Source organism: Marmota monax, unplaced genomic scaffold, assembly GCF_021218885.2.
Source record: "Marmota monax isolate L192 unplaced genomic scaffold, Marmota_monax_Labrador192_F-V1.1 WCK01_AAM20220418_F8-fsc00186, whole genome shotgun sequence".
In the NCBI taxonomy this organism is placed as follows: domain Eukaryota; kingdom Metazoa; phylum Chordata; class Mammalia; order Rodentia; family Sciuridae; genus Marmota; species Marmota monax.
In genome coordinates this window covers 32,646-58,366 of record NW_026694725.1, presented here as the reverse complement: position 1 = coordinate 58,366, position 25,721 = coordinate 32,646, and the positions used below count along the sequence as shown (strand labels likewise).

The window sequence follows — 25,721 nt, the reverse complement described above, 5'->3', positions numbered from 1 at the left end:
ACATGAGGACCAGGAAAGATTGTTGTTTTTTATAATATGAAGTATTATATTTATATGCTGAGGAAAATGACCCAGTAGAAGGAGGAAATGACTGTTTGGTAGAGGGGCTACAATTCTCCACTGGTGTGCAAATGTACCCTGGCTACCTCACATGATATTAATCTTTCCCTTTTTGATTTGATATTTTATTTACTAGTCTTCCATGTATAAGTATACACAACTGTTTTACATAGTACTGTTCTACAATGTTTGGATTATACCACATACTAAACTTGCCTCTTCAGCGTTTACTCACTCACATTACCAGAGACGATAAAGCAGCGTAGTTAAGAGCATAAGCTACAATGTCTACTAAGGAAAAGTCAGCTAAAGAAAAAACAAAAAATCCAGGGGCGGGGGTTGTGGCTCAGCAGAACACTCACCTAGCACATTTGAGGCCCTGGGTTCAATCCTCAGAACCGCATAAAAATAAATAAATAAAATAAAGGTATTGTGTTCAACTACAACTAAAAAATAAATACTAAAAAAAAATTAAATCCAGAAAATATCTAGAACTTTGTTAAGCAGACAGCAAGTACTCAATATAAATCAGTTCTCATTCACAGTCTTCATTACGTCTCACTAATATAATTTAATGCCTTTGCAAAGAAGTCATGTTTAAAAAACCATACACTGTAATTGATGTGCAAAGCCACATTCCAGCAGTATACAGGAATTCTAACCAAGATGGAAACAAGACAAAAAAATCCTGAACACTCCAGATTCTTACCTCAGGTGAACATTAAAACTACCTGCAATGCTTTTAAAATTTTGAGGTGCAAGGAGCTAATCTCGAAAATTCTGATTTGACAGCTCTACAAGGAGCCCCCAATTATATTCTTCATAAAACTCCAATAGTAATTCTGACACGAGGCAATTTTGAGAAAAAGTGACTTTCTGTAATAACTAAAATACATGGTGGAAAAAATATAACTTTGGGTGATTGGCATGTTTATGGGGGAGTGCAGAGTGAAAGAGTGATAATGGAGTGTAACTGAATTCCTAATGTCTTTGCTTTCTTGCCTTGTAATGACTGGAAGAGCAAAAGTATGTTTTCAATTTGAGAACTGAAAACAGATCCAATGAAAATAGAAGAGAAAATAAACAACGGTGACAAAGCCTAATATCCTTCATTCTTCACACTTCTTTCCATCAATCTCCTTATTATTTCTCCACCAACATCCCTCTCTACCCACAAACCACACAACCTTGACCTAACGTTTATAGAGGCACTTTTGGTTAGGAAGACACTTTTATAAATATTACTTCATTTAATCTTTCTCAGAGACTCCCTGACGTTGTGTGATTATCCATTACATTGTGACATGAAGAATCTGAAGTTAAGACTGATGAAGGGTTTGCACAAGGTCATAAAGCCAATCCATAAGAAATCTCTCCAGTACCCTCGTTTCCTCTCCTTTTCAGGTTCCTCCCCCCACTCCATTCAAGTGTTTCTCACAACCCCAAACCCTTACAACTCTATCCGAACTCTGATTATCTCGATTCTTTAGTGCCCCTATTTTTTCCTTTTCCCTTCCCCTCTGCTCAGTTCTCTGTTTGCCTTCCCAAGTGCACGATTTAATATGTAAGCGGAGGAGAAAAAGGAAAGGAGAAACTGAACAGGCAGCTCAAAACCTAGACAAACGAGGGTGCCGAAGGAGTCCTCGGCACGGCTCCACTCCCTTCACCTTAAATCCCGGCTTCGGGACCCGATCACGGACAGCAATTCCCAGTGACACTTACGTGACATTGGCAGAGCCCGGACGAACCGGGGGTGTACGGCGGCCGCCATCTTCTCCCACAATCCCCCACGGCCGGCGCTCCGACCGACTACGGCTGCTGATCTGGCTCAAGCTTTCTCTTCCTCTTCTGTCTGCGCAGGCGCTAACCGGAAAAGGACCGGGCGGGTCGCAGGTTGCAATACAGTGCGTTTGAGAAGGGAGCGGGAAAAAGAGAGAAGTTCAGAAATGAAAAAGGGTGAAGACAAGGGGGAAAAAAGGAAAAAAATAGTGGGGGACCTCAGATCCAGAATGGACCGTAAAGATAATCTCATTGCTAGGATCCTGAAGTTCAGAACCAACCAGGGACTGACCCAAGGGCGTACAAAATGGCAGAACCGAGGTAGAGGAGCTCAACTCTTGAGTTCACTGTTCCCCGAAATGAAGGGGCAACCCTGTTGAGGCTGGGGTGAGGAGGAGGCGTGGCTCCGCGCTCTCAAAGTTCCTGGACCCCGGAAAGAGAAAGGATGTTAAAGTGGGATCGTGGGGCGCCCTGGAAAGGACAAGTCGGGAAGAAAAATAGAAATGAGGATGGGCCTCCAGTGAATAAATACACCTCGAGTCGTCCAAGCACGTTTTCTCCTCCTGGCCTTTTTGCTTACTGTGCCCACTTTTGGAACGCTCACAGCAATGACTGTAACCAGTTCAAGTCTCTGCTCATAGGTGACCCCTTCGGAGACTGTTACCGCCCGGATCCAAGGTGGTGATCATTCCACCTATCCTGTTTTGTTTGGGTTTTGGTTTTCTTTATCAAAGCACTTACCACCTAACTTGTGAATCCAAAATCTTTATCTTGGAGGGAAATTCGCGAGCAAACCTAAGAAAATCTATCAAAAAATGCCATCTAACCATTTTTCTACAGAGAAACGGCGGATGGCTCTCTTTAAAACGATGGTTTGTAATTTTTTTTTAAGTATGGATCCCTTAGAAAATCTGCATAGTTCTAGAAAGAACCACTTGGTGCTGAAGGAAATCCAGAAAGAGGAACCATTTGTATTTTAAAATACTTTATTGTGGTAACCTCTGGAGATCCCTGAGTAGAAGATAACCAGTGATCCTGGGAACATACTTCAGGCTTATCAGAAAACAGCCTAGTTTGGGAGGATCTTTCTACCCTTTTAGTGCTTGGATTTTTCAGGAAGACTGTTGCTGGGATAAACAATAAGCCAACAGTGAGTAGGGTTGACTTTTGCTAGGCTATTAAGGTGGTTATTTCCACTCTATGTCATCCCTACCGTTTACTGAAGTGTCACCTGCCACATCGAATAGGAAATAGAAAGAAATCCTTGAATTTCATATGAGAAGCTTAGCAATATTACAGCTTCTTTTATTTGTTAGCTTTATCCTATGTTCACTTTGCATTTACAATTTGCTAAAACATACTTGATTCAGGGATCAATATGAATGTTAACATACTTTTCTGGTTCTGATATATTGAGAGACCCCCCCTACTACCATCAGTAGTTACATACACCACCCCCATCCCCGTGTAACAAGTATGCTTTTTAACACCTCTAACTCGAATATTTCCTCATGTTCTCAATTCTAGTTCCAAGATATCATGATATTATTGAAAGAGCACTAATTTTAACATCCAATATATAGATCCAATCCTAGTTCTATCAGTTATTAGTTGTGACCTGAACAAGCTTCTATGCCTATCTGACATAGAAAATAATACCTGCTATGTTAACCTCAAAAATTGTGAGGATGAGGATCAGATGACATGGATATGAAGCAGCTTTATCAACTGCAAAGTACTATGTTCAGGGACATTGTAGTTCTATTCAAATATACTGAAATATCCAAATCATAGAAGCTAGAGCTGGAAAGAACCTAAAAGAGCTCAGGTACTTTATTTGAAAGATAAAGAAACAGACCTAATATAAAAGATAATCAATAGATAAATACCTTTGTAGAAGGAAGCCTATAATAAACCAATCTACAGTTTGAATCTCATTTAATGACCTTGATTGAAAATTCTTTGTCATGAAAACTATATATGTTATACTTTACCATTAAATACACACTATCTATGGTAACATTTTCAAAAGAAAATATACTGTGAAGTCTTCTTCAAGTCTAGAAGGGATCACCATTCACATATCTCTTTATCTGATTTATCCCAGTACACCTCCTCAGGTCACTTTATAAAGGATGGATTAGTACTACCTTTGCTCATCTAAGAAAATTATAACCCAGAAATGGTCAGGTATAAAGAGTCCAGCCTGAATCTTACAAAATGAGGTGATTCCTTGGCTTTGCATAAGAAAAATAGTTGACTCAGAATTCTGTTATTACTCTTCTGCAGCCATCTGGATTTAATAAATAATACTTATTCTCCTGTTTTAAATGGAATCCATTGACAAAAATTATCCTTCCCATACACCCCCAATTAAATGCTTAAAGGAGAGAAATAATCAGAAGAAAACACTCCTAGTCCTGTCAAAGGAAACATGGAGCCTTAGAATATGTATTCACCACTCCTCTCATCCTTTGCACTATTCAATGTCTAGCAACTTCACACTGTTGCTATAGAGATGGTGATATCACCAGTTGTGATTCTGATGTCACTCCCCAGTCCCAACAAGGGGGAGGTACATGGAAATCTGGGGGAGAAAACAAGATCTTGAGCTGAGCAAGAACATCCCAGCATCTTCATTGACTTTTAAAGTATATTCTGGCATCTTCTGTGGTTCACTATTCCAGAGCTACAGAGGTAGGAAATCCCACTGGATTGGTAAAATGGCTCATTTTGATCCTTTCTGGTTAGAAGGGAGAATTCAGTGACAAATGATGGGCAACTATTATATTCAACCCAGTCTTGTTCTGCCCAGCCAGTTTTAATTTTCCTTTGAATCTTCTGAAAATAAATGAGTTCCTCCTTCAACAGCATTACACTCATCATCTTTACTGCTAACATTTTGGCTTTATTACAGATTTGATCAGATATTCCTGGCCATTCCCCGGGACCATGAGGGTTCTTACTCCCTGCTTCTCAATGTGACACTGATAGTGGAAGTTTATTACCTATTGACTTTTCCTCTTCTTTTTCTGGCTATTTCAGAAGTTCTTTCCAGTCCTCTGAGAGTAACATCAGTATAGTTCTGAGTCCCATTCTCAAACATTTGAATCTTCTCATTGTTATTTCTGAAGCCTTAGTTATACTACAGAATACTGAGAATGGGCAGGATATATATACCTGTACTGTGGATGAGAGAGAGAGAATATCTGTACTAACAAGGCTCTAGAGAAAGATGCTTTTAGTGAGGAAAAGCAAAAATAAAAGTTCTATAAGAAAATTTAATCATTATTAATGGTCAGACACACACTCTCTCTTCTAATCTTTAAACAAAATCTATTGAACCTTTCATTTCAGCAACAACCAAATTTATTCAGCTTCTATAATGTACCAGGCACTTACAGAGAGGGAGGAAGAAAAAGAGAAAGGACATAATAAATATATTAATCCTTAAAACTAGTCATAAAACCTGGTTGCATAAACCTCAAAACTTAATCAGGTATGTAGCAACCTTATAAGAGTTCCATTTTGCTGCCTATAATTTAGTTTTTTCATGAGTTTAGGAACCGTGAGAGGATTTTAAGATTGACACTGGAGAAAAATGTCTTGAGAAGGAGCTGTGATCTAGGATACAACAACCATAAGCACACTCCTGCACTGGGTTATGTCTTCCCCACTGCCATTCATGATTTGCATTTTTCAAGTTGTAATAATCTTACTGATGTTTTCAAGGAAAGTTTTAGGTCAGTCCCTCTGTGGCCATAAAAATCCCCCTATTGGACGTAAGAATATATCTTAGCTCCTGTGATTTTGAACTGCAGAGTTAGAATATCTAAGGGATATATCCACTGGTTCTAATATTCCCTTTCTGGGCATCAGTTTCCTAAATTTTAAGACAGGGGGCATAAGAATAAATGGTTTCTAAGATTAGTTAAAGGTAAACACCTGAAATTTTGTATATAGGTGATTTTCTGTCCTTTAATAGATAAAATGAAGTATCATTTGCTCTTCTATTTCCCACCATAGGGATATTATTTCCAGGATAGTATTACCAAGTTTTGAACTTATAAAGAACTTTATGAATTCACTCATTGAATCCACTTAGCTTTTAAACTCTTCTTCATTTCCACTTCATTTTTGGAAATGTATGCATTGATTTGGAAATCTGAAGGTCTTGTCAAAAAGAATTTAAGTAGCTCTTTATATGTGCTATCATCCAGGACAAGTCAGTAGCAAGTTTCATGGATGCAGATAAACACACAAAAGACAAAAGAAATAGCATAAAAATATGTGGATTAAGTGCTGAGTATATTTTATTAGTAAGTGTACTTTCTGTAAAAAGATAAGAGCCCTTTGGGGATGTTGACGTATTTGATTTGGAATTGTAAGATCTGTTAGGAAATCACTGGGTAAGCCTTTGGGGAGAACTTATTCCCAAAAGGAGTCAACTTTAAGAAGACTGAAATATATAATTTACCACGATCACAAGTTTCAGCAAACCATTTCTTTTTTGTTCTCAGATTCTCCAATTTGAGAAATAAAGAAAATGAGCTATCTGGAATTAGAAATGGGAAGAATTTGTATATTCATTCTTTCAGCAGTAATTATTAAGCACCAACTTTAAGGTACTAGCTATTATTAGGGACACTGAGATGAGTGCCTCTGTCCCCATGGAGCCATCTAATAAAGGAGATAAAATATATGTGAGCAATTAAAGTATTAGATAAGATGCAAAGGTTGAAACAAAATAAGATGGAAACTTCAATGAAGCAGTGATCATCATATTCAATTAGGCATTTAAGAAATATTTCATGGATAGGGAATCTTTTGTCCTGGGGTTTAGAGAGACATTATTGGGCTGAGAGGATGCTGAGTGGATATTCCAAGGAGAAAGCACAGTGCCTTCTGTTGTAATGTCTTGATAGAGATAGTAGAAGGAAGTTGATTGAATTGAAAGACATTACCTGTGACCTCCGTGTATACTATGAGGATGTATATTTCAAGTCTTTAAAGGAATACTTTCTATTTTGAAACCCATGAATTCAGGGCACTTATTATTCACCATCTCATCTATTTCCCAACTTTCTATTCAAGCAGATTTTAAATGAAGCTGAAAAATTTGTAGTGTCCTCATTGTTAAATAAGCCTATATACCAGTGATTGCAGGTGGAGAACAACAGCAGTCATTAAAAAACTATTGGTCAGGGAATGGAACCTTTTTTGACATCTGGGAACTCTCGAAATGTGCCAGGAATAAGATGTGGATTCTTTCTATGAGATTTCAATGTGATTTTGTACCCATCACTTATGTGCACATGTGAAAAAATTGAACAAATCCAAGTTATTTGTTAATAAGAGCAATTGGGCTCATTCATAAAATTAGTCATTTTTATCTTTGTCTTTCCATTGCAGATTCCTTATATATTACATGGCAGGAGGGGTGGGTAAACTTAGGGATAGAGAAGACAACAAATTAATCAAGAGCTTTCCTCTTATATCAGAATCTGTTCTCAGGAAAAGTAAGTAATCACATGATTTCTTAATTTTCTTCTTTTTAAATTGCAGTCAATTGCTTAAATAAGTCAGTAGATCCTATTGATTTTGTTTTCTATTAGAAACAACTCATTAGGATGAAATGTAAGAGGGAAATTAAGAGACACATTCTTGGCTCTCACTTGCACTGTTAATGATCTAGGACAATCTGCTTTCAGGCCAACCCATTCTTTGGCCAAATATTAGTGCCATTAATTCCTTTCTTCATGGTCATGATGTAAGCATAAGAATATTTATATAGTAGTGAGCTGCTAATATCAATACAGGGTTTATTTCATAAACATTAACAATTTCCTTGTTAATGTAACAAAACATTAAAAGAGGACACTAAAGATGGTTGGGAAGTCTATCTCAGGAAAAAAAATTAAGGAAAAAAAGCAAATAATTATCTTTATGAAGCTGATCAGTCTTTTTCAGAGAGGGTCTCTCCAGAGAAGCTCTAGCCCAGGAATTAATTCTGTATACACATTAGAATCACCCAGAGAGCTTTTAAGAAATTCAATGTTAAGTTTCTGCAAACCAAAACCATTGTAATAAATTTTCTGGAAGTGGTAAATCAGATTCAATATTTACGTGGTTCTTTGAGTGATTCTAAAGGTTAATCAGAGTAATGAAAAGCTGTCTTGCTAGCCAAATAATCTGAATCCATGACTGAGCTGTGAAACGGGTACAAAGCCTTTTGGGGACAAAGAATAATAGCTCTAGATGATCTTATATTTTCTTTACAATAATTATCTGTAATATTCTCTATAACAAAAGTAATATATTGGCAGGTGTGCTTAACCATGTGTGTAGTCTGCCTATCTTTTTGACTTTATAATGAGGGACGATGTCTATCCCACCACAGTCCAAAGTCTTTTAAAACAAATATTTCTAGCTAACCAGATAAACACTCCCTAATAATGTTTCACTTATTTCAAGCAATTCTTTATAAAACAATTTCACTATTAAAAATTAGAATATGGGGGCTGGGGTTGTGGCTCAGTGGTAGAACGCTTGCCTCACATGTGTGAGGCCCTGGGTTAGATTCTCAGCACCATATAAAAATAAATAAATAAAATAAAGGTATAAAAATGCTTTAAGAAATTAGAATACGTGTTGGGCTTCATTGTAACAGATTTTTAAACTCATGTAAAAGTGTATGTCTGTTTCATGAAGATGGTAAAGACATTAGGAAGGAAAATAGTGGTTGTTGTATTCCATCTCACTCCTTGATAATAAAAAAAGGGAAATTTCAGTGCAGATGCCTAGAAGTGAAAGTCTGACGGAAAATGAGGGCAAAGAGAAGTTTTAGATTATCAGTTTGTAGTGCAAGTCATCATGATAGCTGGCCATGTTTTCAAAAACTGTCAAGTTGAAATGTTGTGGCGAGTAGAAAAGACTAAAGACAAAGGTGAAAAGAGTATATGGAATAAGGACTGTGGTGCTCACTTGTGAGGTGAGGTGATGAAAGCAGCAAGTATAAGTGATTTAAGAAAAATAACTACAAATTGAAGACCATAAATGTAGTAGCTAGAGGGAGGCTTAGGGTAGAAGAAGACAACTCAAATGAATCTCAGCTTTCTGGCTCAAAAGACCAGAAAGATGACTGAGTTATTACTTAGATTGGAAAATAGAGCAAAGTGTTATGAGGCCTGTGAACGAATTGTCATTAGCAAGGATATTGCTGCATCCATGGACACTGGCTGGTGCATATGATATCTCTGCTTTAGCCCAGGATCCTTATCAAATTGGAGGGGGAGACTAGTTTTAAGAGCTACTAAACTTACTGCTAGTATAAGTAAGATAGTGCTCTAGAAATTAATAGAAGTAGAGCATCTTTTACTTAAAAATAAGAACAGACAAGTTAAAGACTTAAGGAGCAGGACAGGTTCATTCATTTAACAAATATGTGTTAAGCACCTATAGTGTATATCAGGCATCAGCCTCATCACTAGAGAGATTAAGAACTCTTTCTGCAGTTGAGAACCAGGGATGAAGATACCCAGAGTAAGGTGGGTCTGAAGCAGCCCTTGAGATTGGTCTTTATTGAAATCATTGCTCCTATTTTTTATACCTCAGCCATTCACCTTTCTTCTCCTTATTTTGATATAACCTTTCCTTTTGACGACTATTTTCATTTCTTTCTACTTCGAGATGTCAGAAAGGGTTGACTGGTTACAAAGCCAAAATGGAGTATGCAAAGTCGATGTCTATTCTCCTGGAGACAGCCAACCCCAGGACTGGAAAATGGTAAGCATCAACCTCTTAATGAACACTAGAGATATGTGGGCTCATCAAGAGTAGCCTTATTCGTTCTACCACCACCACCCACCTCTTTCTATTTTTGGAGTTTGAAGGGATGGATGTAGACTGTATTGACAGAAGAAATGTGGGTACTTAGTTTTCCAGTCAGTCACTATGGCTTGATTCTTAAGAAAAAAATGAGCTCTTTTGGAATAAAAATTTCCCAATTTTTCCCAACAAATTCTGTAGTTTTGTATTGGAAAAATTATCCATCATATAGCTTTTCCATTAGTTATATATGCTATAACTAATAGAAAAAAAGGAATGTATTACATGTGGAATTTTGTTTAGTTTTCAGACAGACAAAGATTGGAAGTTTCTCCAGGTCTTGTAGAAAATGTTTTCTGAAATGTGTGGGATGCCTTAAAATTCTGAGAACTTTAAACTTTCATCTCAGGAGCACTTTCAGTCTACCTTTACTATTCGACAAACATTTTTTAAATGTTTACTTACTATCAGGCACTGTATTAGTCAGGATCCAATCAGAGAATAGAACACCAGTAGGCTGGGTGCAGGAGGCTCCGGAGGCGGAGACAGGAGGATTTCAAGTTCAAAGCCAGCCTCAACAAAAAGCAAGGAACTTAGCAACTCAGTGAAACCCTGTCTCTAAATAAAATATAAACTAGGGCTGGAGATGTGGCTCAATGGTCAAGTGCCCCTGAGTTCAATCCCCATATCCCTCCCTCGCAAAAAAAGAAACCACGCTAGAAATTTAATATTTAAAAAGTGTTTACTAGTAAAAGATAATTAACTGCTAAAACACATAAAAGAGAAGTTTAGGAACTGAGAAATAACAAATGCAGAAAGCAGGTACTACCCACAGGCTGAGAAAGAGTGAATAAGGAGGAAACTAAGAACTCAACAAACTCCCTCCCTCTCAACCAAGGCTGCTTCAGGTGAAGGGAGTGAGGCTACCACAGGAAGCTTGGCAGAGGCTGCAGAGGGGCCAGAAGGGTAGCCCTTTCCTTCTGCCATGACCATGCAGTGCCTCATTGATAAAGACAGCTGCCAAAAGAGAAATTTTTGAAGGACCCAGCCCAAGCATCACAAAGCAAGGCAAAGTGGGGTGGATATGGAGTTACAGACAATAAATAACTGTCATAGACACTGTGGGATGTTAGGGTCAGAGACAAAAATAAATTAGAATTCTCTGTCTTTAAGGATCTTGTAAATCTAATGCAATCACTATTGCAATCTTTGCCTTTGGCATTAACATTTAGCATACACTTTTTTATATTTATTTTTTAGTTATAGGTAGACACAATATCTTTATTTTTATGTGATGCTGGGGATTGAACCCGGTGCCTCACTCATAGTAGGCGAGCGCTCTACCTCTGAGCCACAACCTCAGCCCCTATCAGACACTTTTTTTGCATATAATATTATATGATCCATCTTCTATTTGTCCCAAATCTATTTTCTCATCCATAAGAACCTAAAAAAGAAAACATTAACAAATCTACAAAAGGCTTTAAAACTTATGGACACTAAATACTGAATTTCGATAGTATATGCGTCAACCCCAAAATGCTTCTGTTTAATCTTTTATTGACCCCTGCCTTTCTATGTAGAGAATTAAAAGGCAGATCAGTTTCAGTGTTAAATCAAGTGAACCAAGATTCCTTGATGTTTTTATGAAGCAAGAAGCACTCTGAGGAATGCAAAAAAGAATAGAACAATTTCTGTCCCTATGAGCTTTTCCATTCACATGTGAAAATGTAAATGTAATTTAAAGGCTCTAAATAACTACTGCATATTAATAAAAGACAGTTTGTGATTTTTGCCATGTGGATTTTCTAGACAGTAATTACTCTAGGTGTTTTAAGAATGGATCATTTCAAAATGGGAGTTGGCCAGAGAAAATTGTATGGGGTATATTTGATTGATTTAGATATGGAGAAGAAAAACAGGACAGGGAAGTTTACAGTTGGCTTAAACTAAGTTGCTAAAGCAGAAGATGGCTGAGCAGAGAAAATTAAACCCATCAACCCTTTTCTCTATTCTCCTTCATGGACATGAAATTTTGCTTGGCCTTAAGAAAGACTGAAAAGATTTGGCATCCTCCTTCCCAGAATACTATTATGTAAGAGGGGGATGGCTGCAGGAAGTCAAAGGAGACTGAAGGATGGGTGGTAGATGTATTTACAGAAAAGGAAATGTGAGTACTTAGTTTTCCACTCAGTCACTTTGGCTTGATCAACCACTTTTGCAAATTTCTCATGAATTTGGTGAAATAATTGATATAGGTTGTACACATTTTAGATTTTAACAAACAGAAAATGAAAACCTATAAACACAGCAAGCTGACACAATTCTATGCACACCATTGTAAAGCTCTAGGCTGTAGGTTTATTGTGGTTTAGTGTTCTGTGAAAAAAAATTGACAAGAATTAAAGAATAAACCCCACATCTGCATTATAGAGCTTCACTGTAAATAGTTCAGCCTAATTGTGGAAACATGCCTATTTGTGTATGTGTCCTAAAGTAAATAACTAAGTAATATTAAAAGGTAATTTTCTACCAAAGGCCAAAATCAACACCCTCATACAGATATGAAAATGAATATACATTAAAGATTTTATTTAGCTCATTAGTGAGGATATTGGTGAGGTATTATAATCAGTTCAAAGGAGAATTGGAAAAGATATTTATATATCAGAAATATTGAAATGAACGAACAGAGGCAAAACTGGCCTCTTCCACTATGAGAAAGGGGGGAGTCAGCTGAACCTCCATTGGGCAGAATTTGCATGTCTGCAGACAAAAATTGTTTTTGCATTGTTTTTCATTATTTAGAGCTTACAGAGTGTAAAATAGCTCCCACTGAATCAGAATCAGATAATGTGTAAGGCTGGAGACAAAGCTTGGTCTATGGATAGTAATCTATAGATGATACCTAGTTTTCTATTGAAGCACAAATTTTTTTCCCAAGTCTCTCCTCTATCTTGATAAAAATAATTGCAATGTAAGATTTTTCTTAATCACAAAATAAGGCTGTTCTCATCAGATTTGGTCTGATTACATAGATGCAGTAGTCAACTAGGTTGACCACCTTAAGTTTGTTTTTCTGGAAGTTTTCAGGAGAAATTGGATTTTTTTAAAGCATCTGGTTTTTTTCTATGGTGAGAACAGAAAATCAAGCCCAAGAAAACAGACTCCACCCGGTTTCATCTGCAATCTTAGAAAAACAGACCTGTGCACAGTTTGCTTTCTCTAAAACTATTGTTTCTGATAGTCTCTACCACTTGTTTTAATCAGAACTTTTAACCAGAGTACTTTGTATTCTTTATACTTCACAAAGAGAATGAGTGAGGGGTAGAAGTATATAACTGAACCCTCCCACCAGCTGAAGTGCAGATGAGCAGAACTCACGGACACACGTGAAGTCAGCTTTCTACAGCCACACATCCCTGCTGCAACATCTCTAAGTGATAAAAATGAACATATTTATTAACAAACCCAAAGATATAACCTCACTATAGTAAGAAAAAAGCATATAAACTTTATGCTTAGTCTTAAGTGCTTCAGTATTGGAATTATAATTCAGTATTATGTAAGATATTGATTGGAAAGCTATCACCAAGCCAACACACTGTAAAACACAGTAACTGGTGAAGTGAAACACAAATTTTCATCAGCTTAAATATTAATAGAAGTAATGCTAGATTATTGGATATGTATAACTTTGTATGAATTTATAAAGAACAAGTGAAGTAAAATAAAAATGTGGACTTGTATTTTGCTTAATAGTGATAAATCAGAAAAGACAAAGATGTTTTTATTAAACCAAAATTTTTAACCCTTTCTCATTTGCCAAAGGTTTACCTAACTTATGTGAACTTGAGTTCCTAAAATGTTTCTGAGGTTAGGCTCTATAAAAATACTTTTTCCCTCTAGCATAGGTATATTAGAATACATTAAAATCCATTAATTGAATCTACTGGGTATGTTGGTGGGAGACCCAAAATCACCAAACAATAATTTTTTGAGAAGGGTAAAATAATGGCGCATATATATATATATATATATATATATATATATATATATATATAAACAGATGTTAAAGATTTTTTTAAAAAGAAACTGATAAGGTTCAAGAAATACATGTAGATAAAAAAATTAAATTCTATGTAGGGGAGGCAAAACTGTGAAGAGGAAAACAATCAGTCAAACCTCTCCTTGTCTATAGCAAGAATTATATTTTCTTGCTGTCAGTTATGTACAGTTTACAGTGTTATAAAATAGCTCCAAGAAAATAAGAGTCAGATAATGTGGAAGGATGTACTGTAGATAATGTACAGTTTTCCACTGAAGCACAACATATTTCCTATCCTATTCAAGAGAACCATTGGGAAGATTTTTGAACCAAGCTATTAACTATTAGCTATTAGCCCAAACATGAAAACAGGAAGCTTAAAGCAGCTCAGCAGAGGGTTAGTGCAACTGCTCCTCTCCTTTCCACGACACAATAAGGAGCCCTGGGGGAAGAGTCCAGTTTTAGAGGAAGAACTAGATTTGAACAAGAGCCCCATCAGGTATTCTATGTGAGATGCTAGCCAAATCATTCAGCTTCTCTGTCTCTGTTCCCTTACCTGTGAAGCTGGAAGAGTGAAACCTTGTTATAGGGTGAGTATGAGGATTAAATAATACATAAAACCATTTAGCACAGTCCCTGACAGACACTACAAGTATTTAACAAATGGTAGCTAGTAACTTTTAATTTAGTAATAAACTGTTAATTTAGTGAAATACTAGTAATTCAGTAATAAAAATACTAATTTATTCTTTAAAGATGAACCATACATGTGGTTATTCTAGATAAGCATATAAACTACAAGGATCCTTTACATTTGATAATACATAAGCCACTTCCACAAACATTATTTTATTCTATATTCAAGTGAAGAGCTTTTCATTATACAGATTACATACACTATATGCATTTAATTATCATAGCTAGTGTCCATCAGTCTGTATTCACACAGAACTAATAAACTGCCCAAGGTAAAAACTCCTCAATTTTGAATCAGACTATTAACTTAATTGGTATCGGCTAGACCACTGGAAAGCCATTAAGCATATCCACATTGTGTTATGGAGCCTGGAATAGTGATTCATCATGCACAATTTTCCTTGAATTTTCTCAATTTTTTTAAAAACTATACTTACAATGAGACCTAAATAGAAATGTGTAAGCCACAGACAATAGCAGTTAATATCAATACAAGAAAGAAAATCTGATCCACTTCAGATGCTAACTAACTCTTCTATAGGGCTTGTGACTATCAGATCTTTCGGACATATGTTCTTAGAAGCAACAGAATGTATTTAGCTGAGGGCATGGGCTCTGGAACCAGACTGCCTGTGTTGCAATCCCTCCTCTATCAACAATTAACTATATAACTTCAAATGAGTAACTAACCTAACCTCTCTTTCTTCCATTTTCTCCTCTGTAAAATTAAGATAATAAGAGCTAACATTTGGATTTAATATGAGGATAATTCTAAGTGAAATAATAGTCTTAAAATATTTGGACGAGTGCCTGATACATAGTAAGCACTTAATATATGTTGTTTTTTTGTGATGACTGAGCTGGCTTGAGGGGTGACAGTTTTTGTAACTGGCCTTTGAGGTTTTCCTGAATATCCCATATCTTTACTTTGTTATAGTCGGATGAAACCTTGTCTGTTTTTAAGGAAGCGTCAACAGATCCTGTCAGAGTGCTCAGCTGGCTCCGCAGAGACCTGGAAAAAAGTACAGCAGAATTCCAAGATATTAGATTCAAGCCTGGAGAATCGTCATTTGGTGAGGAAACTGCCAACCCAGGAAACAGAGGTTTCTGTGTAGACTATTTCAACAACCCCCAGAAGGGCAGTCCAGGGAGATTGCATTTTGAGGTAACTCACAAAGAGACTCCCTCCCAGGACCCCTGTCCTCAAGCTGGTAAAGGGAGTTCAGTCGATGAAGTTTCCTTCTATGCTAACCGCCTCACAAATCTAGTCATAGCTATGGCCCGCAAGGAGATCAATGAGAAGATCGATGGCTCTGAAAACAAATGTGTCCATCAATCATTGTATGTAGGGGATGAACCTGTACCCAAAAAGAGCCTGAGTACAGTAGCATCAGAGTTGGTGAATGAAACTGTCTCTGCATGTGCCAATACAACTTCCCCAGACAAGGCTCCTGGCTCTGGAGACAGAGCCTCCGGATTATCACAGAGTCCCCCAAATTTGAAGTACAAGAGCACTTTGAAAATCAAGGAGTGTACCAAGAAAAGCAAGTGTCCAGATGACAAGTCCGCTTCTAAGAAGTCTTTCTTCTATAAGGAAGTGTTTGAATCTCGGAATGCAGGTGATGCCAAAGAGGGTGGAAAGTCCCTACCTGGAGAGAAAAAGATGTTCAGTGGGCAGGAAAGGCCTAGTGACTTTACAGCTTCCGTTAGTCAAGGGATCATGACCTATGCCAATAGTGTGGTATCGGATATGATGGTCTCTATCATGAAGACACTGAGGATCCAAGTGAAGGACACAACTATTGCCACCATCTTACTAAAGAAGGTACTGATCAAACATGCAAAAGAAGTCGTCTCAGATCTCATTGATTCCTTCATGAAGAATCTCCACAATGTCACCGGGACCCTTATGACTGATACAGACTTTATCTCAGCTGTGAAAAGAAGTCTCTTCTCTCAAGGAAGCCAAAAGGCTGCAGATATCATGGACGCCATGCTAGGTAAACTATACACTGTGATGTTTGCCAAAAAATTCCCTGATAATCTCCGGAAAACCAAGGATAAGTCAGAGAGTTATTCCCTCCTCTCCATGAAAGGAATAGACCGAAATATGAAATTTACAATGAAATCTGAAGCTAAAGTGAAAGAAAAGACATATTCGTCAGGCAAACCAGTGAAGGAGAAGACTTGCGCTGAAACCCTGGGTGAGCATATTATCAAAGAGGGGTTGACCATGTGGCATAAAACTCAAAAGAAAGAGTGTAAATCTCCAGATTTCGAACCTGCAGCTACCAACAAACAGAAAAGTCCTGCACCAGACATTCCCTTTGAGTGTCTGGATCCTTGCAGTTTCAGCCCTTCTCTGCATTTCCCAGAGATACCAGAGAATTTTATGTGTGATTCAGACTCCTGGGCCAAGGACCTGATTGTGTCTGCCCTGCTTCTGATTCAGTACCACCTGGCTCAGGGAGGAAGGATGGATGCACAGAGCTTCCTTGAAGCTGCTGGCTCCTCCAACTTTCCCATCACCAAGACCCCTGTAGTTTTAGATGAATCCAGCCTTAAGACCCCTCACGTGGTATGTGACCAAGAACAATCAGAAAAGAAGGATCTAATGAGTGTTTTCTTCAATTTTATCCGGAACTTACTTGGTGAAACTATTTTCAAGGGTGACAATAGCTGTGAATCCAAGGCTCCAGAAAAGTCAGATAAGGAAAAAGATTGCAACCAGGGTGAAAGACCTGCGACCCCTTCCCCCAAATTATCTGAAGGTGATGAGGCTGGTGCCTTTTCTGGGCTGACCAAGATGGTTGCCAACCAGCTGGATGGCAACATGAATGGGCAAATGGTAGATCATCTGGTGGACTCAGTGATGAAGTTGTGTCTCATTATTGCCAAGTCCTGTGACTCTCCCTTGGCAGAGCTGAGAGATGAGAAAAGTGGGGATGCCAGCCAGCCAAATTCAGCCTTCCCAGAGAGTTTGTATGAGTGTTTACCAGTCAAAGGCACAGGAACAGCAGAGGCTCTCCTACAAAATGCCTATCAAGCCATCCATAATGAACTGAGATGTGCATCAGGACAGCCCCCTGAAGGATGTACAGCACCCAAAGTGATTGTCAGTAATCACAACCTATCTGACACAGTTCAGAACAAGCAACTCCAAGCTGTTCTTCAATGGGTAGCTGCTTCTGAGCTCAATGTCCCGATTTTGTACTTTGCTGGTGATGATGAAGGGATCCAAGAGAAGGTAAGGAAGAAAGGTCAGAGGATTTGGGGAAGATACACTACGGGTTAATTGGAGTTTTAGGTTCTTTTTTGCTTTCTGAATGGAAATATAGCCACAGGAGGGGTAGAATGGAAACAGTAAGAATTTTAAGAATGTGCCTCTCGGCGGAGATAATGAATGAAGTAAAATTAAATTTTGCCCAATCAGAGGCATCTAAAAGTAGGGAAATATAAATGATATTTTTCTCTGTTTTCTGCATTTATTGATGGGAGTACACAGATGAAGAACTTCTAAAGACTTAATGAAGGAGTCAGATCAAAGTCTGGGCCTGAGGCTGACTTTCAGATAGGACAGAATTACCAAAGAATAAGGCAGAACTTTTGGAAAGCATCCCTGGGATATGTTGAGGATGGAGACAGAGGGCTTGGATATTTGACCTTTTCAAATTTGTCACTAATCTTAGCTTGTTGTCTAGTAGTATTGGGGATCTGGATGGATTCAATAAATAATGGCTCTTCACCCTGAGTCCTGAATCAGTTGAGAAGTAAGATTAAACAATAAGGATTATGGAAAATCCATCTATCATTGTTATTACTGATAAAGATAAGAAAGTGTTCTTCCAAGCTCTTGCTCCTTCACCAGTCTTCCAATGAGCCTTGGAACTGCTTACCTAAGGGACAGTTTGAGTCTGGAGAATATGCATACTTTACATGTTGCTGCTGTATCCTGGAGTGAGGGAACCTCTGAGAGACCATCCCTACAACTACCACTTTTTCTCTTTCTCTCCCTCTCAGCCTCTCTCCCCTTTGGATTATCTCTTGATTGAGAAAAGTGGAACAATGGCTGTTATCAGTCAAGTACTAAGGGGTGGCACAAGAGGCTAGGATTTTTTAGAACAATTTATCTTCAGGGCTGGGCATGTAGCTCAGTAGAGCACTTGCCAAGCATGCACAAGGCCCTGGGTTCAATCCACGGCACCAGGGGGGAAAAAGGAAAGGAAAGAAAGTAGGAAAAAGAAAAGAAAGAAGGTAAAAGAAAAGAATATCCTAAGAGAAACCTTAAGATGTAGAGAAAGAGTCTTTCTTTCTTTTTTTTTTTTTTTTGTAAGTGATGTTAGTAACTCTTGTAACTAGGTTACTGGGTTCATTGGATAACTTGGGAAGACAAGATTAGATAGCACCCAGATTAGGCTACATCAAGCCTATACAAGAAATTGTATGATCTTAACTTCAGCCTTAGCAACACTTTTACTCTTAGCCAGACTGTGTTTCTTATTCCAAGTATTATCTGTGGACTACCAACATTGGCATCCTTTGGGAAATTGTTAGAAGTGCAAAATCTCAAGCTTTACTCTAGATCTACTGGATTGAAAGCTTCATTTTGGCAAATACCCAGGTGATTTGAGTGTATGGTTCATGTTTGGGTTAGAGGACAGAATATGAAGTTCCAATACTAGATATATCCCTAAGGCTTCTTGGCAAGCTCTGTCTCCTTATAGGATTTTCAGTGTACATAAGACAACTATTTTGGTACATGGCAATTAGCTGTGCAGGAGTGGGAAGAGAGAAGATGAGGCTGTATTAAGGCAAAAACTTTAGACTGAAGAAAAAAATCTAAAAACAAACATAGTGTACAGTGTGTGAAAAAGGCATTTGTTTTGTAATCCTCTGAAGGTGGCTTTGAACTTGCAATCCTCCTGCCTCGGCCTCCTGAGCTGCTGGGATTACAGACATGTGCCACCATGCCCAGCTATAGCCAGCTTTTAAGTTGAACTTATACACAACACATTCCAGTTTTAGATAATACTGAATCAGAATGTCTGTAATATATTCATCTAAAATAGGAACAATAGACTTGTGGTCCCTCCTTACACACGTGCGCGCGCACACACACACACACACACACACACACTTTTGTCCACTCTAAATATACATTCATCTATTCTTAAAAGAAAAGAGTAAAAGAATGGACAGCAATGCAAACTTCAACTAATGAGATTTGCATTAAACATTAGCATATTTTAATAACAGTTGGATGACAAATACACCAAAGAAATTACCTAAAGGTGATATTTTTTTGCTAAGTGATTAGTTATGCAAATATTCTCATGTTGATCCAGGTGATGGAATCTAATAAAAATGGGGTGCATATGAACACCGTTCCCTTAAATAAATTTGTATTTATTTTTAAATAGATATTGTGTTTGCATAATGCAGAATCCAAAAACACAAAAGGATGCACAGTGAAAATTAAGGGTGTTTCTACATCCTAGTACCCTCCCTGAAGAAAAAAACTTTTCTGATCAATTTCTTGTTCATTAACAGAAGTGCATATTCATGCACAAGTAAATGTACATATTATTTTCTAAATAGTCACAATTGTATATATAGATATATATACTCACATATATATGATGTAAGATTCATCAATATATGGATATACCTTCTGCAACATATAGAGCTGCCACATTTTAATAGTTTTATATTACTTCATAGTTTGAAGGTTTTGTAACTTAACTCTCCCCTATGTTTAGATATTTCAATTGACAATATCTTGCTACTATAATCAATGGAAATAAAGCCTTGACTATATATAATTTTGCACAGGTTCAAATGTACCCATATGTGCTAAATACCTAGGAAAGGAATTTTAAGGTTACTTTGTGTATGATTATGTGTATTTGACATATATTACCATGTTGCCTTCCATAGGGCTTGACCAATTTTCACTTCTATTAAAATAATTTGAGAGTGCCTATTTCCCCATGTTTGAACCAAAAGAGTGCACTAAACTTTGGATCTTTGCCAAGTGTTGCTTTACTTTACATTTGTTTTACTAGAAATTAGGGTGAATATCATTGTATATGTTTAAAAATCATTTGAATTTCCTACTTGGGGGATGAATTTTTTGTTCATAACCTCTGCCAATTTTTCACTGCGTTGCAGGTCTCTTTCTTGATTTTTAAGAATTTTATGTTATAAGGAATCAGCCATTGTGATATTAAATACTAATCTTTCCTTTGCCATTGGTCTTTTTATTGATGTTTTCTGTTTTAGGTTGGTGTTGCCATACAGAATTTAGTTAAATCTAAGATAGTTTTTCTTTTATATTTGCTGGGTTTTGTCAGATTTTTGTAAAGCATTCTTGCTATGCCATATTAACAAACTTTTCTGTTTTCTTTTGATGCTTTTATTTAAGATTTTAATCCATTTTTAATACTTTTTTATATAAGAGATGAAATAGGAATGCAAACTGGCTACCTGTCTTTGATTCTTTTTTCTGAATTTTCTATTGTTCTATTAAATTGTCTGTCTCTTCTTGGACCCATCACATACTATTTTATTCACTGTAATTCTACAACATTTTACAATAACTGATAGGACTGGAACTCCTTAACTATGCCAATTTTCTAGGTTCTTACCTGTTTTCATTTCCAAGTTTCCACTCCTTCTACAGGCAACCACTGATCTGTTATCTATATTTTAGTTTTGCCTTTTTTTGACATTTAATCTAATGGAGCCATAAAATAAGAGTCTTTTATATTTGACTTTTTATACTTACCATGTCTTTGAGGCTCATCCATGTTGCATGTTATCAGTAGTTCAATTTTTATTATTCACTAATAAAAATTTTACTTTATGGATATACATTTTTGTGTTCATTCATCAGTTAATGGAATTTGGATTATTTCTGGGTTTTGTTATTATGAATAATGCTATTATGAGCACTTACATGAAAGTCTTTGCATGGATATAGGTTTTCATTTCCCTTGAGTGGATACTGAGGAAAGGGATTGCTACAAACTCGTAAGTGTAATTTCTTAAGAAATTGTCAAACTGTTTTCTAAAGTGGTTGTATCATTTTTCCTTCTCACCAACCATTTATGTGGGTTTCAGTTTCTCCACATTTGTGTTAAAAGTAATCTTTCATTTATTATAGCCATTATAGTGGTGTCTCATGATGGACTAATCAGGCATATGAAAATTAGAATGATTATAAGGATATTCTGCATATTTTATGTACTCATTACCCATTAATATCTGTTCTTAGGGAAAATATCTATACAAACCCTTAGCCCATACTTTGATTGGGTTGTTTACTTCTTGTTTCAAGTTGCAAGATATCTTTATATATTCTGGAAACAAGATCTTTTTCTGATATATGATTTGCAAGTGTTTTCTCTCAACTGTGGTTCGTGTTTTTACTTAATGGAAGTCTTTCAAAGAGAAAAATTTTTAATGATAAATACTAATTTATCATTCTTGGCTTTTATTGCTGTGTGCTTTTGGTATAGAATCTAATAAATCCTTGCCTAACCAGTTGTTCATGACTAGGGAAAATTTTGACCCCCAGGGGACATTTGGCAGTATCTGGAGACATATATGGCTGTCACAACACGAAAGAGGGTTGCTAGTGGAGTCTAATGGATAGCAAGGCCAAGAATATTATTAAACATCTTACATTGCACAAAACAGCTCTTCAATAGAATTATCTGACCTGTAAGGTCAATAGCACCAACAATTAAAAACCCTGACCTCTATCCCAAAGTCACAAAGATTTTCTCTTTGTTTTCTTCTAAATGTTTGTTAATTTTTATCTCTTATTTCTATTGATCTACTTTGATTTAATTTTTGTGTATGATGTAAAGGAGGGGTCCAAATTTATTCTCTTGCATGAGGCTATACTGGTGTCTTGGCACAATTTGTTGAAATGATCCCAATGGCTTTTCTGACTCCTCTGAATTATCCATCCCCTTTTCAAAAACTCAAATGACCATAAACATTAAATTCAAATTTATTGTAATTAATGTTTGCATGGCACATTTTTTCTATGATTTTACTTTTAACCTACTCACATCATTATATTTGAAGTGCTGTTTTTTTTTTTTTTTTTTTTTTTTTTTTTTTTGTAGGAGCATGCAGTTGGGTCCTGTTCATGTTCATGTAGACAAAAACATGTCCAAATGTAGGTTCACTAAATTCTTATGTTTAGATTTAAGTATACTAGTTTATTATTTATTTCTGTTTCTTTTCTCTCTTTTTCCATTGTTTGAACATTTTTAATATCCCATCTTATCTTTTGTGTTTTTTACTTTATCTTTGTGTAGATTTTTAGTGATTCTCTATGGATTATTTTTTATTTATATATATATATATATATATATATATATATATATATATATATATATATTTTAACTTTTTAGAGTCTAGGAAGAATCAGTAGTTTGCCACTTAGACTCAAATGTAGAAATATTACTATTATGGGGGATCCTTTTCCTTACTCTTTATATTCCAGTTGTCTTCTGTGTTTAATCTATTAAATACATTGAAAAATCCTAAGATGATGTTACTCTTGCTTTCAACCATAAAACACATTTTAAAGAACTAAAGGGACAATCTCTTATTTATACTGAGAATTTTACTATTTCTATTGCTCTTTATGCATTCCTGGTATTCCTAATTTCCTTCTGATATCACTGTCCCACTCTCTAATGAACTTCCTTAAGGAATTCTTTTAGAACACATTTTCTGGAAATAATTTATATTTAGTTTCTTTAATTCAAAAATGTCTTTATTAACCCTTCATTTCTGATTTTCTTCTGGATATAGAATTCGAGTTTGGAAGTTTTTCTGTTAGCGGTTCAAAATGTGCCACTTTTTTCTGACCTCCATAGTTCCAGAGGAGAAATCTGCTGTCATTTGAATTGTGTGTTCCTCCTCTGATTTCTCAGGCTGTTTTGAAGACTTTTTTTTCTTTTTCTTTAGCTTTCAGCAATTTGATTATTATAGATGTTATAGTGAATTTCCTTGTGTTTGTTTTATTTTAGGTATACTAAACTTCTTTACAAGCTCAGTTCTTTTGGTGAACTTGAAAGCTTTCCACATTTCTTTAAATATTTTTTCTGCATCATCCTTTTTCTCCTCTTCTTTGGGATGCTAGTGATATAAATGTCTGCAGGCCCTGAAGCACTGCTTATTTTTTCAGTCTTCAATTTTTTATGTCTTTCAGCAGGGGTAATTTTTCTTGATCTACATTCAAGTTAATTGATTTTACTCTGTCATCTTTGTTTTGCCATTTAGCTCATCTAATACATTTTTTGAATGTTTTTGTTTTAAATTTCATTCAGCTCTTTTTCATATCTTTTATTTCTTTGTTATGACTGTTTCCACTTATTTCCAGAATATCCACATTAGTTTCTCACATAAAAATATCTCCTCCTGAAAGTGCTCATGATATTTGCCCCATGTATTTTAACCTTAGACTTATTCTTCCTTTTCCTTGTTTTTTTTAAAGGGAGGAAGGGAATTTGGAAACTGAACTCAGAGCTTCACTTGTATTAGGCAAGTTGCTCTATACTGAGCTACATCCCCAGCCCTTTTTATTTTGATTCAAGGTCTTGCTAAGTTACCCAGGCTGGCCTCGAACTTGTGACCCTCTTGTCTCAGCCTCTTGAGTAGCTGGGATTACAGGCATGTCTTATAAAGAACCAGGAGCAGAATGCACAAAAATCCTACTACTTGAAATAATTTGTTGCCTTTACTGTGTTCATATTAGAATGCTTGTCTCAACTAGGTTTCCTCAATTTGTGTTCAGAAAGAGTAATGAACTTAAGGTTTAAGTGTGAATTTTGGTTCTGTGAAGTGCTAGCAGTGTCACTCTGATAAGTCTCTTCCCTCTCTCAGTCACATCTTGCTGAGGTCAAATTGATCTCGGAGGTGCTTTCCTGAAATACCATTATAGAGTTCTCTGGTCTATGAGGCATGGGAAGCAGTATCCATGTTTGTCTGTTGGATATGTTTCTCTCACTCTTGTTGGTCTTAGGATGATAATAGAGACTATTTTATGTTATTAGGGTTTAAAACTTTAGAATTCCTAGAGGGCAGAACACTATTAATGAACATTCAGTGTAAGCATTTATTCAGAGGGGAATAAAGGGAAAATTTTTGTCTTAATGAGAAATCACATTTTATATGTCATGGACAGTGGATATTAACATCTTTCTTTGAATTAAGAGTGATAACACCAACTTCCTTCTGCCAAACAGACTGACAAACTGCTCTTAAGGAAGTCTTCTCAACATCTAACTTGTGTCCCTGCTGCTGTATTTTCCCAAAGTCAACCTGGCCTCCTGGTTCTAACTGTATCATGTTGTTTCTGGACTGCCTGGGGACCCTTGGCCCCTCCACTGCTGTTTTCTCTGCTTTCCACAGCTACTTCAGCTCTCGGCTGCTGCTATAGACAAGGGACGCAGCGTAGGGGAGGTTCTGCAGTCGGTGCTGCGCTATGAGAAGGAGCGACAGCTGGATGAGGCGGTGGGAAATGTCACACGGCTGCAGCTGCTGGACTGGCTGATGGTGAACCTGTGATCGTGCCCACTCTCTGCATCCCCTCTTCCAGCAGTGGGCCCAGCCCTTGCCCCACCCACTCTCCCCTCATTCCCACAGCTCCCTTGTCCTTATCCTCACAGAGCCCTAACGTTATCTTCATACCACTCACATGAAAGACATGTCATCTAATGCTAGTCACTGGATTTTGCACATTTTCCTGTCCATGCGAGCAAGGACATAAAATTAAAAAAATTAAAGAGCTCCGTGTATTTGGTTTTCTTGGCATCTGAAGGGTAAAGATTCAATAAGGTCCAAAAATCTTAGGAGTGAAAAAAAGAGACAAATGGCAGAGGCAAGCAGAATTATGCTGAACCGAGAGACACCAACAAAGGTTGCTGTTTGCTATATATCTCCTGTCTGTGTGCCTCAATTTACAACTCCCCTCATTTTAAATCTTGCCTTAAAATAAGCCACAATTTGTCAAGAATTCATTTTTACCTTTTATAATCATGAAAATGAGAAAAAAAGTTTCTAATATCCAAACAAAATCAGTCTAGTTATATGTTCTAGACTTTACTTCTTGTTGTGGGTCTGCTGAGCGGCAGAACCCCAGTCAACCTCCAACTTTATCCATGATTGAAGATGGTGTCCAAAGAGGTTCCTCAAGGCTGAGGGTATAGCTTAGTACTTGTTGCACATGAAAGAGAGGCCTAGGTTCAGTCTCCAACACGGGGAAAAAAATGTTCCCAAGACCTGA

The 25,721-nt window shown here is 36.8% G+C and overlaps 2 protein-coding genes across 2 annotated transcripts in view; one reads left to right on the top strand and one right to left on the bottom strand.

Moving 5' to 3' along the window:
• Ndufa9 (NADH:ubiquinone oxidoreductase subunit A9) overlaps positions 1-1,900 on the bottom strand; it is a 31,107-nt gene extending 29,207 nt beyond the window's left edge. The window contains exon 1 of the mRNA XM_046424176.2: positions 1,783-1,900. Coding sequence (XP_046280132.1) covers positions 1,783-1,831 — 49 coding nt within the window. The 5' untranslated portion in view covers positions 1,832-1,900. The remainder of the gene's footprint in view (positions 1-1,782) is intronic.
• Positions 1,901-7,262: 5,362 nt separating this feature from the next.
• On the top strand, positions 7,263-25,218 carry Akap3 (A-kinase anchoring protein 3). Its single transcript, XM_046424145.2, has 4 exons — positions 7,263-7,358; positions 9,529-9,624; positions 15,348-17,657; positions 24,848-25,218. Exons 2-4 carry the CDS (start codon positions 9,529-9,531, stop codon positions 25,001-25,003), a joined length of 2,562 nt encoding a protein of 853 aa, XP_046280101.1. The 5' UTR covers positions 7,263-7,358; the 3' UTR covers positions 25,004-25,218.
• The last annotated feature ends 503 nt before the right edge of the window (positions 25,219-25,721 follow it).

Bases quoted from the DNA above. Each gene is read 5' to 3' on its own strand.
- Akap3 (XM_046424145.2), top strand. From the start codon at position 9,529: ATGTCAGAAAGGGTTGACTGGTTACAAAGCCAAAATGGAGTATGCAAA. The intron at 9,625-15,347 runs GTAAGCATCAAC...ACTTTGTTATAG, and splicing joins AACCCCAGGACTGGAAAATG to TCGGATGAAACCTTGTCTGT. The intron at 17,658-24,847 runs GTAAGGAAGAAA...TGCTTTCCACAG, and splicing joins ATGAAGGGATCCAAGAGAAG to CTACTTCAGCTCTCGGCTGC.